This window comes from Tiliqua scincoides, chromosome 2, assembly GCF_035046505.1.
Source record: "Tiliqua scincoides isolate rTilSci1 chromosome 2, rTilSci1.hap2, whole genome shotgun sequence".
In the NCBI taxonomy this organism is placed as follows: Eukaryota; Metazoa; Chordata; class Lepidosauria; order Squamata; family Scincidae; genus Tiliqua; species Tiliqua scincoides.
Window position 1 is genome coordinate 134,417,619 of NC_089822.1, and position 13,953 is coordinate 134,431,571.

Sequence of the window (13,953 nt, forward strand, 5' to 3'; positions counted from 1 at the left end):
ACAGCTCATGCAAGAGGTTGAACAGTTGGCCGTCATGCTGAGAGCAGTTGCATCAGGCTAGCATGGGCTCCAGCAAGTATCCAGAGGGTCAGAGACTCACTGGAGACTGGGGCCTCCCTGAGGGCCGGATTGGGAGCCCTCAAGGGCTGCAAGTGACCCCAGGGCCGGGATTTGGGCACCCCGATGTACATCACCATCACCGAGCGGCCTGAGATGACAGTCATGATGCTGTGCCAGAAGGGGGTCTGTGCACCAGCGTGGAGCCCTTCGGAAACACAGGGCGCAATCCTTTCCAGCACTGACATAAGGACAATGCAGCTCTGAGGTAAGGGAACAAACATTCCCTTACTTTGAGGAGGCCTCTATGAGTAACACCCAATTGCAGGATACAGCACATGTCCCATTGGCACCACTTTGCCAGTGCTGGAAGACACTGACATAAGGGGTTAGGATTGCGCCCATAGTTTCTTCCCCATCCTTTAAACATTTGCTTGTTGAGAAGGATTCTTAAACAGCAGTAAATACTGCAGGACAAAGAATGCTATCTTGTATGCAAGGTAAAAGGAAAAATAATTGCACTGACTTTACTCTTAGAACAGAGCATTTATTCTTGCAAGTCCTGTTACACCCTAAAGTCTTCTAAAGGTGTAGACCCTAGACACATGAAAGATCAGCCTAAGATACCATGTTTTAAACTGTTATTGGGTAGGGAGAGCCCCTCTGATATGTGGACAGGCATGTAACAGTGTAAAGATTTCCTAGGGCTGGGCTGTCTTGGATAAAATGTCACGTTCTCATGGGGATATATTGAATTTGGATTAGAATGTCCTGCCAGTATGACAGAGTTATGTCCTTTCTATAAATACACTCAAATTCTACACCAATGTAACCCAAATTCAGTATCATGAAAAGTTCGGTACTCTATTAAGTCATACAATTTGAATATTTTGTGTTTATTCTAACTTCTAACAGTCATGGTTAGGACATACAATGTCTGTGGTCTGATCACTAAAAACCCCCAACCTGCTTGCTACTGAAATTTCACCAGGCATTGCCAATGCATTTTCAAGACTCTCTTTCAGCATTCAGAACTAGAAACCTTTTTATTTGGCCTTAAAATGGAAACTTACAAAGATTCCCAAGGTGCTGCAATCCGACAGGCAGGCCAAAAATTTAACAGGCACTGGGCAGGTATGTCCAAGAGAAAGCGAAGGCTTAAGAGGACACGCCAGTACAGTTAACATTCAGCTTGTGTCAGATTCCCAGAAAAGGGGGGGCAGGCAGAAGAGAAAGACGACATTTGCAACCATATTCTTCTCTATCAAATGTGGGTTCTTTTTTGTTTATTCTTTGAAACTTGACAAGCACTCTAACATCTGTACTTGTGGAAACATCACAAGGAAACAAACAGGAATTCTATACTTTTTTTCTTCCTTTTAAACCTTATTAAAAATGAGGTTGGTCCTAAAAATATAGAAAGAAATCAATTTAAATTCACAAAAACTGTACATTATCAAAAATTCACTAAAACAAACACATTTGGTTATTCATATAAAAAGTTTGATTCCCCCCCCACCCCCCTCCTGCTGTTCAGAGCATCTCACAGGATGAAGGATTGGTTGGTTGGTCCTTTCTGATAACAAATCAAGATGAAAAGGGAAGAAAAAGCAGTGGTAGTATGATAAGGCCAATTCTAGTTGTACTTCTCAAATTCAGTTTTTAAAAAATCCATGTGACTTTCTTAAAACAATAAGGTATTGATAAACTGGTAAGACCATAACACTTCCCCTAATGAAGATCAGGACTAGGACAAACCTGGATTCATTCTTTATAAGGTGTGAGGGTTTGAATCTAAAAGTTCAACATTTCTATAGAAAAACAAAACAAAACTAAGAACAATGAACACTTTCAAAACTCTAGTTACTCCCATGACCGAGAACAGAAGCCCAACAGATCAGGAAAAAAAACACATTACTTAAAAAAAAAAAAGACCCATCAAGAAGAAGTTTGTTACAGAACAAGTTTAGATAAAATATAAATATTTATGCATAATATAAAGTCAGTTTCAAATAGACTTCAAATCTACCTCTTTATTTTAAAAGCAAAAAAAATCCCAAAATTTAAAATAAAGTTTGAGGTTATTTGATAGAAAAAGGCTACGTTTTGTTGAAAACAATTGGGGAGGGGAAGTGAGATTGGGGTGGAGGAAGCACAGTAAGGGAGGTTTCGGTCTTCAGGCTACATCATCTGTGGAACATTTTACTTACATCAGAGCTCTTTCAATTGGATTGGTTGACGCGGGCAGGGACAGACAGATACACACATACCCCTCAGATGTAGCGCAGCTGGATACAGGGGACGAAAGCCATCACCTGACATGACCCTGCCAGCCATTTATGTGCCCCTAAGTGATACCCGTAATTACAATGGTTTGAGGAGCCAGGCTGGATATGAAAAAGCAGCAAGGGAGTTAAGGTTCCAGGGGGTGGCTTTCTGTTCCTCTGATCCATCTGAAGTGGTGGAAAAAATGAATGAATCAAGCTGTTTCCTCCGATTTCTTCCATATTCCTCCTTGTCACTGTGCCAGAGTAGAAAATATTGGACCAGCATCCTGGAACAGAGACTGGAGAAGAACCAACAAGAGTAGCGCCCCCACTCTAATGCAGCAGGCCGCTGGGGTAAAAGGGTGTTTAAAAGCCTCAACGCCTATGACTCTTGAATGCAAGTAGTTCAGGTCTGGCGAGTCTGTTTCTCTCCTGAGAAACCACTGCTCGGCAACAGTGTGAGGTGGGTGCTCAGAGATCCCATTTATGACTTGAAATACAGATTGCTAGGCAGTCTTGTACCTTTAGGAGATAATGGATGAAGATGCTGTCATGGGAGCTACAAGACAGCCAATTTCTCTCCTGCTTAATCTGTTGCCTCGGGGATCTTTTTTGTTCTTGAGGACCAGCCACCAAGTTTTTTAAAAAATCACAATGATCTCTATCCGCTTCTTGCTTCAACAAGATACAGATAAGGGAGGGACAGGACAGGAGGTAATTGCAACCATTCCTACCTGGCATGTATTTGGCACCAAAAGTTCAATGGCCAACACTTGCAGTTGAGCAATGAGAACCAAGGCTCCATTTCACATCAGCCTCCCATGCTCAACATGGCCACAGTCCACCAGAAGGCTGCCTTGTGAATGTGCTCAGACACCTCTCCTTTCTCTCCATGGAGCTTCGTGCAGAATATGGATTCTGCAGACTCTGTTCAGTCATTCCCTGGAGTCAGAAATCCACACCTCATCTGAAGAGTGGTTGCAGTTGGCCCTCCCCACGTCCCCTTGGATTCTGGTTCAGGAACTTGCATAACAAGTTCCAAGTCTTGGTAACTCTGGCACCCACGCAGGTGATAGTTGTGTGCAACAGTTATCTTGCTTAAATGGGAAGATAAATGGGCAGAGAAAAGAAAGCAAAAGCATTCCCACAACAAAATGAGATTAGAAGACGGGTTTAAATATTAAAACCATTCGTGTGTGTGATCTGGAAATTAACTACTATAAAGGAAACATAGGAACGAGACAAAACAAACAAAATCTATAGGCAGTTCCAGATTTTTACACCAAAGGCAGCTGTGGACATTTTGCCAAGGTGAGAACAGATTAAGCATGAGCTACTCTGGCTTCCTCTTTTCATGCTTTCTGTATGTACACACACACACACACACACACACACACACACACACACACGTAGAAACTTGCACATTTCCCTCCACACTGATATGACTCACCATGAGGGAAATACACAAATTACTACTTTGCCTTCACTTACATGCAAGTCCAAAGCCAATTGAAATCCCAGTCACAATTACCAAAAAAGGCAGCACCTTCAGACCTGGCAGATTTCAACACATTTTCAGGAAACAGTAACTTAACATGGAGGAGAGTCAAATGGTGACAATTCACCATCTTGTTCTTCATAAAGTCTGAGGTCTGACTAACCATTAGAGCAGCAGACCTGAAACCACGGGACCACTGCATCTGGAAAATGCCTTCCCTGCACTGTGCTTACCATTCCATGCCATAGCTGCTTATCTTTCCAGCCCATCACTCCAGATACTTGCGACAGTCAGCAGCTTCCACTGCCTGTCACCCCAGCAGGCTATGTGCCTGGATTTCTCCCGGCGCAAGTTGGTGATCAGCTAGAAAGATAAGTGGCTGCAGAACTGTAAGCAACACACGGGGAAGGCATTTTCAGACACTGGATCTGACCCACAGGCCAGGGTTTGTCATTCGCTCCATCAGAGGATGGAAGGACTGTGCTCCTCCCAAGGGGATCAATCCCACATCTTTCTCAGAGAGAAAATTCCATTGTCATTTAGATTGGGAGTCATGTTCCAAGGCAGGAAATAGGCAATCCTACCACACACAGACAAACTGCAGATCAAGCTTTGTAGACAGTAGCCATCCCTGAGGAATAATGCTGGGGCAGGGTGGGGTAGCATTCAATAAGGCCAGGATCCCATGACACAATCTCCACAATTCCCAAAGAGCTGGAAGGGGGTATCCCAAAATGCTATCCCTTCCACCCAAAATGCAGGTCCTCCTCATCCCCATGCCCACAAGCTCCTGTACTTTGGTTCCTTGTAGCCAAGTGATATATTGCAGCACATCACCCAAAAATCAGAGGAAAAATGAGCTGGATTCCCAGAGCAGAGAGAAAACCCTCTCTGCAATAAATTCGTCAACTGACCCTTCCCTGTGGAATGCTGGGCATGTGTGTGGTAAGAGCAGGAACATTAATCCAGTTTAATTGTAGATTGCATGTCTAGAGAAAAGTATGATCTAGTTGATATCCTCTTCTTGGTGGACACTTGTGGATTATTCCCATTTTGTTCAACTCCCTTAGAAACAAAATCTGGAATAAACCAGTTCTGTGCGAATGAGGGTGCTGATCTAGATTAACTAGGTCAAAGAGCAAAGGGCTCAAAATAGGGAACACCTCTCAGAGGAAGTAGCATGTCTTGGGAAATGAAGAGACATGAGGCTTACAGGGATGCTCTGCAATACAGTGACACTCTCAAGAGGGAGCCACACCTTGCGCCCAGGTGGGCACAGTCCTTCAACATCCCCCTCCTTCCTTCCTCCCTCAATACACATCTGCTCTTAGTTTCATCCAGGAGACTAGAGGTCAGGGGAAGAAATGAGTCACAACTATGGTAGCTGCTGAGAAAGGGGGAAAGCCAAGAGACACAGAACTGGGAGGGAAGGGGTGGGGGTACAGAAGCAGCATGTTTCAGTGTCATCAACATTGTCATTCCCAGAGGCAGGAGCGATCAGCTTTTACATATTTCACCGTGACTCTAAAAGGAGGAAAACTTAACGTCCACGTTACTGGCCATTAATGCATGGTACTGACACTGCACAGAAAAAAGTGTTCTTACACATTCACTAAGAACTATTGCTATTATTAAATATTCCCCATTAGGTGGGGTTATGGGTGGTGATTTTTCCTTTTGAAAAAAACTTTTTTTTTTTTTTTGGCTTACACAGTCAGAGAGTTGGTGTTGCTTGAAGTGAAGAGGTGGGGGGCAGGTTTCTGAGGATCCAGGCAGCAAGCAAGACTGCCCCTTTGTTAAACGCCAATCCAAGTCCAGTCACGGTGAGGGGGAAAAAATAAATCAGCAGGTAGCAAGATGAGCTCCAGAAGAGACAGTGTGCAGCACAGGGTACAAGGGGAGGGGCTTCCCCAAAGGCTCCTCTCACTTCACCCCATTCTGCCAGCTTCATGGGTTTGTCTCATGTTTTCCCTGATAAAACTCCTCCCACCGGCTCTCAAAAAACTGGCGCATGGCCAGTCCTGCCTTGCCCACCTCCGAATCATCCTCATTAAAGGTCCGGCAGTTGTCAAACACCAAGGCAGCATCAGCAGCGAACTCCTCACAGCTTGTGTACCTGGGGAACAGGACAGAGCAGTGGTCAGCTTCTAGGGAACACTAAAAGGTTCATCACTGCTGATGGGGGACTGCTGTACAGCATCGTAACTGGTGGCAGAGTCCGCACAGCTGTACCCATCTCATTGCTGTGCAACTCTCACCTCTTGAGACCCTTCCTCCTCTCACTTCTTCCCATTGGCTATCCATCAGTAACACATTATCAAAGCAGGTTTAAATTTCAAACAATGGGCCACTGTCATTTCTTACAGAACTTCCACTTCTAGAATTAGATGCACATTCTATGACTTTAAAGAAGAATGACTTTATGGGCACAATCCTAACCCCTAAAGTTGGTGCTTTCCAGCACTGACATAAGGACAATGCAGCTCCGAGGTAAGGGAACAAACATTCCCTTACTTTGAGGAGGCCTCCCTGAGTGCCACCCAACTGCAGGATGCAGCACACGTCCCATTGGCACCGGTATGCCAGTGCTGGAAAGCACTGACAGAAAGGGTTAGGATTGTGCCCTATATGACTTTAAATAAGAATGACTTTAAAGTCATGACTTTAAATGGGGGAGGTGCTCATAATAATAGCATTTGCATAATGCTTTGAGCATGCAAAGTTTTTCATTTTTATGTTCTCAACATTGTTCTTACAACCACTCTGAAAGGCACCTCAGAAGTACCGCACCCCTTCCCCTGTGTTGCAGATGGGGAATGCTTAAGGTTAAGAGGAAGAGGCTTGGCTAAGGCAACCTGGTGAGCTCATGGCAGAAGTAAGATTTGAACTGGGAAAGTTGTGGTCCACAGCTCAGGCTCTTAGCCACTATATCACACCAGATTAAGGTCTGTCCAAATTCAGGCCACTCCATTTGCCCAACCCACCCCCACTGTTCTGCTATTTGCAGGAATAATTAGGGAAGCAGGCAGGGGGTATGTATCAGCTGCTTCGTAACAGGCCAAACATGCTCATTAACAGAAGAAGGGCCAATGAACATAGGAAATGTTTCTTTGTGGCCATCTCCATCAGTCAGGAAGGAAGCAGGTCAGCTGCAGATTCTTGCATGGAAAAAGGTTAACATTAAAATCACTGGGCCAGTTAGCACTACTATTCCATATTATTTTTACATGGAGCTTGCAAAGCCCACACGGAGCTGTGCAGGGACAGCTCCAGAGCACTCGGCCATGACATCACCGCTGAGCTCTGGAGCACTGTCAGGAAAGCTGCACAGGGCTCCGATTCAAGCTGCTCAAACACACAGCACTACCCACCAATCTAACTGGACACGGCCTTTTCAGATACTGCACCTGCGTCGAGGCTTCTTGCTTTCCTGTCTCTCTGCCCAAGAACTTTGGCAAAAATGGGAGGTCTCTCCAAGCCCCCAAATGGGAAACAGAAAAAGGCCTTCCCAAAGAGTATGCTCAAGTGGGTAGATTTCTCCGCTCTCTTGACTTTTAGGTTGGATTTTGCCACACATTTTCTCTCCCCACCAAATCCACTGGTGAATCCAATGTAGCTATTCAGCAAGACACAGCAGGCTTCCTGGCCAGAATGCTGCAAGCAACCACAGCATGCAAGCTCCAGCTATACTAAGTCATCACATGCCCCAACCGGGGTCGGCCTGGAGAATGAGGGCAACTATCTCAGATCGCAGGCGTGGAGGATGAAAGAGCCAGTTATTTATTCTCCTACTTGTGTGGCCATTTGGATTTTCAAAATATTTTGACCCAGTCCTACTACCAATTGTCAACCTCTCTGTAAGATACTCACCCACCCCGCAGCAGTTGAGCCCTCATAGTGGCAAAGTCCATGGGATTCTTGATAATTTTGCGGTAGCCAGGCACTAGCCGGGGGTTAACTGGTTCCAGGAAGGGCCAGGCAGCTTCATGGGATTCCATCTCCATTAGGATGATCCTGGCAAAGGGAGGTCAAAACAAAGGGTTGGTGTAACTGAAGAGCTGGCTAAGAAAGGTTTTTCCAAGGAAGGAGAACAGAAAGGTTCTATTCATAAACTCTTCCCAGGGCAAAGTGAACTAAGAATGATGCTCCAGGCAAACATATAGGTTTCAGTCCCTTCTCCAATTCCCACCTATGTGGTGTAGACCCATTCCCCATTTCCTCCGCTCTGCATTCTCCACAAGCATCTCCCATGGAACCTGACACTGGAGACACATACTCGCAGAAGGCAAGGTCAGCACTCTGGCCACGTGCAGACACTCTTCTTCGCTTGGAGGGAGAGAGGGCTTCACCGGAATAGCGGGCTGGTACACTGGCTAGGCTACTGCGCTGCTGAGATGCCTGGGAGCGAGGGCTGAGCTCCTCCTTCCCTAAAGGAGACAGAGAATTGCCACCTTTCCGCTTTTTGCCGCGCCGTGGAGAACAGTAATCATCCTGGTAGTCTCCTTGCATCTACAACACAGAGAAATTGTGAAGGAAAGAGAGGATAAATTGACGTCAGTACCCAAATTCAAGAAACCATTTCGGGGAGAGCTACAACACTCAAGGGCTAATGCTACCTGCTAGGGACAACTCTGGTTCACATACACACAAGCCACACCCTCTCTCAGAACAAAAAGATTGTTCTACCCCAGTACAAACTGTGAGGCAATGAACGACCTGCCAGTAAAGAAGGAAAGTTCAGGGAGTTGGGAACAGGCAGATTACAGTCCACATGGAGCCTGTACCTGAGCAATACAAAGGGAGCAGAACCAGTCGCCAGCCGGCACCTCCGTCATCTTGGGCCGATGGCAGTAGAGGTGGCAGCCACGATCACAACTGTCGCATAGCAGCAGGTTTTCATCATCATCCCCTTTTCGGCACACTAGGCAAGTCTGAAGGCAGGGAGAGAAAGGAGGGATGAGGACTCGGCCCAAGTCAGTTGAAATCTCATTCTAAAGCAGGGGTGCCAAACCCCGGCCCTGGGGCCACTTGCAGCCCTCGAGGCCTCCCAATGCGGCCCTCAGGGCGCCCCCAGTCTCCAATTAGCCTCTGGCCCTCCGGAGATTTGCTGGAGCCCACACTGGCTCGATGCAACTGCTCTCAGAGTGAGAGCAACTGTTTGACATCTTGCATGAGCTGTGGGATGAGGGCTGCCTCCACTGCTTGTTGTTTCACATCTGTGATGCAGCAGTGGCAGTGAAGGAAAGGCCAGTCTTGCTTTGTCCAAGGCTTTTTATAGGCCTTGATCTATTGCAAGACCGTCATTCATTCATATAAGTTCATCTTTAATATATTCATTTATGTAAATTTATTCAAATTTTAAATGCAAATTAATTCTTTTTTTCCCTGGCCCCCAACGCAGCATCAGAGAGATGATGTGGCCTTCCTGCCAAAAACTTTGGACACCCCTGCTCTAAAGTCCAAGGCCAAAGCTGAACTCTGAGCAAACTCCCAACAATTAATTCCTTTATAGCAAGGTTTTATCCAGCTCAGATCTAGGTTCTAACTAACCCTCCTGGAATAGCAAGATCTTTCCAATAATCTAATTGGACTGCTTCATCTCCAGGTAAAGCTTAATTTCCACAGCTCTAAAAAAGCAAGAGAAATCATCATTCTTCTCTATGTCAGCAATTTCCTGAGTTAACCAAATTTGCTCTTCATTCTTTTCTTATATTTTCTATTCTAAAACAGCTCTTCCCCCTCCCCCCTCACTCCCTACAGCCCAGTCCTCTACTTACAGCTCTGACAACAGATTTCTCCCAGGCAATAGAGCGCTCTAGTTGGTTGATGCACAGAGAGACTTGAGCTGCACTGTGGCATCTCTCCAAGGTCTGGCGCCATGTCCGCATACGTGGTGTGATTTCGTATGTACTGCAAAAGAAAAAGTAACCTTTAGACGGAGCAAGGTTAACTTTGATCAGCAGAAGAAACGATGGGTTTGGAGGCTCTTGGCAGCTGTTGCCGAGAGAAACATTCAGAGGAAATAGCACTCTGGTACATCACCACTTGAACCTCTGTGAAAGACAGAGTTGAGAACAACATCCAGGACTTTTTGCTCAGAGCTTATCGGCCTTAAACGAACTACAGCCCTGGGTAGCAATTCCTGTTATATTTAGTTCTCAGATCACTAAGGGCGCAGTCCTAACCCCTTATGTCAGTGCTTTCCAGCACTGGTATAGTGGTGCCAATGCGACATGTACTGCATCCTGCAGTTGGGTGTCACTCAGGAAGGCCTCCTCAATTTAGGCTTTTAGGCAGGAAGCAGAAAGCCAGGACCTCAAAGGTAGCTTTCTCTGAAGTGCTACCTGTTCCACGCGCAGGGCCAGCTAGGCAGGCGGAGATCAGGGGTCTCAATGCGTGGATGAGACGGTGGTGTAGGGAGGAGGGGTTTAGATTTGTTAGGCACTGGGGAACGTTTTGGGACAAGCGGGGCCTGTACAAGAGGGACGGGCTCCACTTAAACCAGAATGGAACCAGACTGCTGGCGCATAACATTAAAAAGGTGGCAGAGCAGCTTTTAAACTGATCCCTGGGGGAAGGTCGACAGGAGCCGAGGGGCATCCGGTTCGGGACTCCTCATCCCTATGGGATGAGGATGGGGAGGTTAGAGAACAACAAGACAAAGGCAGAGTAGGAGAAGAAATTGGGAAAGGTAGCGTGATGGGATGTGATAGACGGTTTGGCACAATGAGAGGATGTGGGGACAAAGGAGCGAATAAGCAGCCCATCCTAGGGCATTCCGTGTACAAATGCTTTTATGCGAATGCCCGAAGTCTACGAGCAAAGGTGGGAGAACTGGAATGTCTGGTGACAAGGGAAAACATTGACATAGTGGGCATAACGGAAACCTGGTGGAATGCGGAGAATCACTGGGATACCGCAATCCCAGGCTATAAACTCTACAGGAGGGAGTGTTGGAGGTGGGGTGGCCGTTTATGTCAAGGAAGGGATAGAATCCAGCAAAGTAGAGATTGAAGGTGGGTCCGACTCCACCGTAGAATCTCTGTGGGTTAAATTACTAGGCTTGTGCAGCGATGTAATACTGGGGGCGTGCTATCGTCCTCCAGACCAGAAATCGGATGGGGACCTTGAAATGAGGAAACAGATCAGGGAGGTGACAAGGAGGGACAGGGTTGTAATCATGGGGGACTTCAATTATCCTCATATTGACTGGGTCAATTTGTGTTCTGGTCACGATAAGGAGACCGGATTTCTTGACGTGCTAAATGACTGTGGCTTAGAGCAGCTAGTCACAGAGCCCACCAGAGGACAGGTGACTCTGGATTTAATACTGTGCGGTATGCAGGACCTGGTTAGAGATGTAAACGTTACTGAGCCATTGGGGAACAGTGATCGTGCTGCGATCTGTTTTGACATGCACGTTGGGGGAAGAATACCAGGCAAATCTCTAACAAAAACCCTTGACTTCCGACGGGCAGACTTCCCCCAAATGAGGAGGCTGGTTAGAAGGAGGTTGAAAGGGAGGGTAAAAAGAGTCCAGTCTCTCCAGAGTGCATGGAGGCTACTTAAAACAACAGTAATAGAGGCCCAGCAGAGGTGTATACAACAAAGAAAGAAGGGCTCCACTAAATCCAGGAGGGTGCCCGCATGGCTAACCAGCCAAGTTAGAGAGGCTGTGAAGGGCAAGGAAGCTTCCTTCCGTAAATGGAAGTCTTGCCCTAATGAGGAGAATAAAAAGGAACATAAACTGTGGCAAAAGAAATGTAAGAAGGTGATACGGGAGGCCAAGCGAGACTATGAGGAACGCATGGCCAGCAACATTAAGGGGAATAATAAAAGCTTCTTCAAATATGTTAGAAGCAGGAAACCCGACAGAGAAGCGGTTGGCCCTCTGGATGGTGAGGGAGGGAAAGGGGAGATAAAAGGAGACTTACAGATGGCAGAGAAATTAAATGAGTTCTTTGCATCTGTCTTCACGGCAGAAGACCTCGGGCAGATACCGCTGCCCAAACGGCCCCTCCTGACCGAGGAGTTAAGTCAGATAGAGGTTAAAAGAGAAGATGTTTCAGACCTCATTTATAAATTAAAGATCAGTAAGTCACCAGGCCCTGATGGCATCCACCCAAGAGTTATGAAGGAATTGAAGAATGAAGTTGCAGACCTCTTGACTAAGGTATGCAACTTGTCCCTCAAAACGGCCATGGTGCCAGAAGATTGGAGGATAGCAAATGTCACGCCTATCTTTAAAAAGGGAAAGAGGGGGAACCCGGGAAACTATAGGCCGGTCAGCCTAACATCCATACCGGGTAAGATGGTGGAATGCCTCATCAAAGATAGGATCTCAAAACACATAGACGAACAGGCCTTGCTGAGGGAGAGTCAGCATGGCTTCTGTAAGGGTAAGTCTTGCCTCACGAACCTTATAGAATTTTTTGAAAAGGTCCACAGGCATGTGGATGTGGGAGAACCCGTGGACATTATATATCTGGACTTTCAGAAGGCGTTTGACACGGTCCCTCACCAAAGGCTACTGAAAAAACTCCACAGTCAGGGAATTAGAGGACAGGTCCTCTCATGGATTGAGAACTGGTTGGAGGCCAGGAAACAGAGAGTGGGTGTCAATGGGCAATTTTCACAATGGAGAGAGGTGAAAAGCGGTGTGCCCCAAGGATCTGTCCTGGGACTGGTGCTTTTCAACCTCTTCATAAATGACCTGGAGACAGGGTTGAGCAGTGAAGTGGCTAAGTTTGCAGACAACACCAAACTTTTCCGAGTGGTGAAGACCAGAAGTGATTGTGAGGAGCTCCAGAAGGATCTCTCCAGACTGGCAGAATGGGCAGCAAAATGGCAGATGCGTTTCAATGTCAGTAAGTGTAAGGTCATGCACACTGGGGCAAAAAATCAAAACTTCACATATAGGCTGATGGGTTCTGAGCTGTCTGTGACAGATCAGGAGAGAGATCTTGGGGTGGTGGTGGACAGGTCGATGAAAGTGTCGACCCAATGTGCGGCAGCAGTAAAGTTGGCCAATTCTATGCTTGGGATCATTAGAAAAGGTATTGAGAACAAAACGGCTAATATAATGCCGTTGTACAAATCTATGGTAAGGCCACACCTGGAGTATTGTGTCCAGTTCTGGTCGCCGCATCTCAAAAAAGACATAGTGGAAATGGAAAAGGTGCAAAAGAGAGCGACTAAGATGATTACGGGGCTGGGGCACCTTCCTTATGAGGAAAGGCTATGGCGTTTGGGCTTCTTCAGCCTAGAAAAGAGACGCCTGAGGGGGGACATGATTGAGACATACAAAATTATGCAGGGGATGGACAGAGTGGATAGGGAGATGCTCTTTACACTCTCACATAATACCAGAACCAGGGGACATCCACTAAAATTGAGTGTTGGGCGGGTTAGGACAGACAAAAGAAAATATTTCTTTACTCAGCGTGTGGTCGGTCTGTGGAACTCCTTGCCACAGGATGTGGTGCTGGCGTCTAGCCTAGACGCCTTTAAAAGGGGATTGGACAAGTTTCTAGAGGAAAAATCCATTATGGGGTACAAGCCATGATGTGTATGCGCAACCTCCTGATTTTACAAATGGGTTATGCCAGAATGCCAGATGCAAGGGAGGGCACCAGGATGAGGTCTCTTGTTATCTGGTGTGCTCCCTGGGGCATTTGGTGGGCCGCTGTGAGATACAGGAAGCTGGACTAGATGGGCCTATGGCCTGATCCAGTGGGGCTGTTCTTATGTTCTTAAAGTAAGGGAATGTTTATTTCCTTACCTCGGAGCTGCATTGCCCTTATGTCACTGCTGGAAAGCACCGACATAAGTGGTTAGGATTGCACCCTAAGTTGATTTATCCTCAATTGTACCCAGACCATGAACATATGTAACAGGCTCAGAGAGAAAGATGTCACAGCCAGCTGAGTTCCTTCAGTCCAAATGGCCCTCTCACTTCCAACTTTTACAGCTAAAATGACATCATGTTAAGAGCCAAAAGTCAAGTTCATGACAGAAACATGACTGTGATATGTCCTGTTGGCCTAGTGCAGGGGTCTCCAAACCCCGGCCCAGGGGCCAGATGCTGCCTGCAATGAGCCGCTATCCAGCACACGGCCAGCCTCTGATCCC

General features: G+C 46.6%; 1 protein-coding gene across 4 annotated transcripts in view; it reads right to left on the minus strand.

The window, feature by feature from the left end:
- Positions 1–635: 635 nt before the first annotated feature.
- Positions 636–13,953, minus strand: part of BAZ2A (bromodomain adjacent to zinc finger domain 2A) — a 69,526-nt gene continuing 56,208 nt past the window's right edge. For all 4 annotated transcript variants that reach the window (XM_066614291.1, XM_066614294.1, XM_066614293.1 and 1 more), the window contains exons 25-29: positions 9,600–9,732; positions 8,607–8,753; positions 8,099–8,331; positions 7,693–7,836; positions 636–5,938 (exon numbers count right to left, since the gene is read on the minus strand). In XM_066614291.1, the coding sequence (XP_066470388.1) occupies positions 5,770–5,938; positions 7,693–7,836; positions 8,099–8,331; positions 8,607–8,753; positions 9,600–9,732 (826 nt within the window). In that variant the 3' untranslated portion in view covers positions 636–5,769. The remainder of the gene's footprint in view (positions 5,939–7,692; positions 7,837–8,098; positions 8,332–8,606; positions 8,754–9,599; positions 9,733–13,953) is intronic.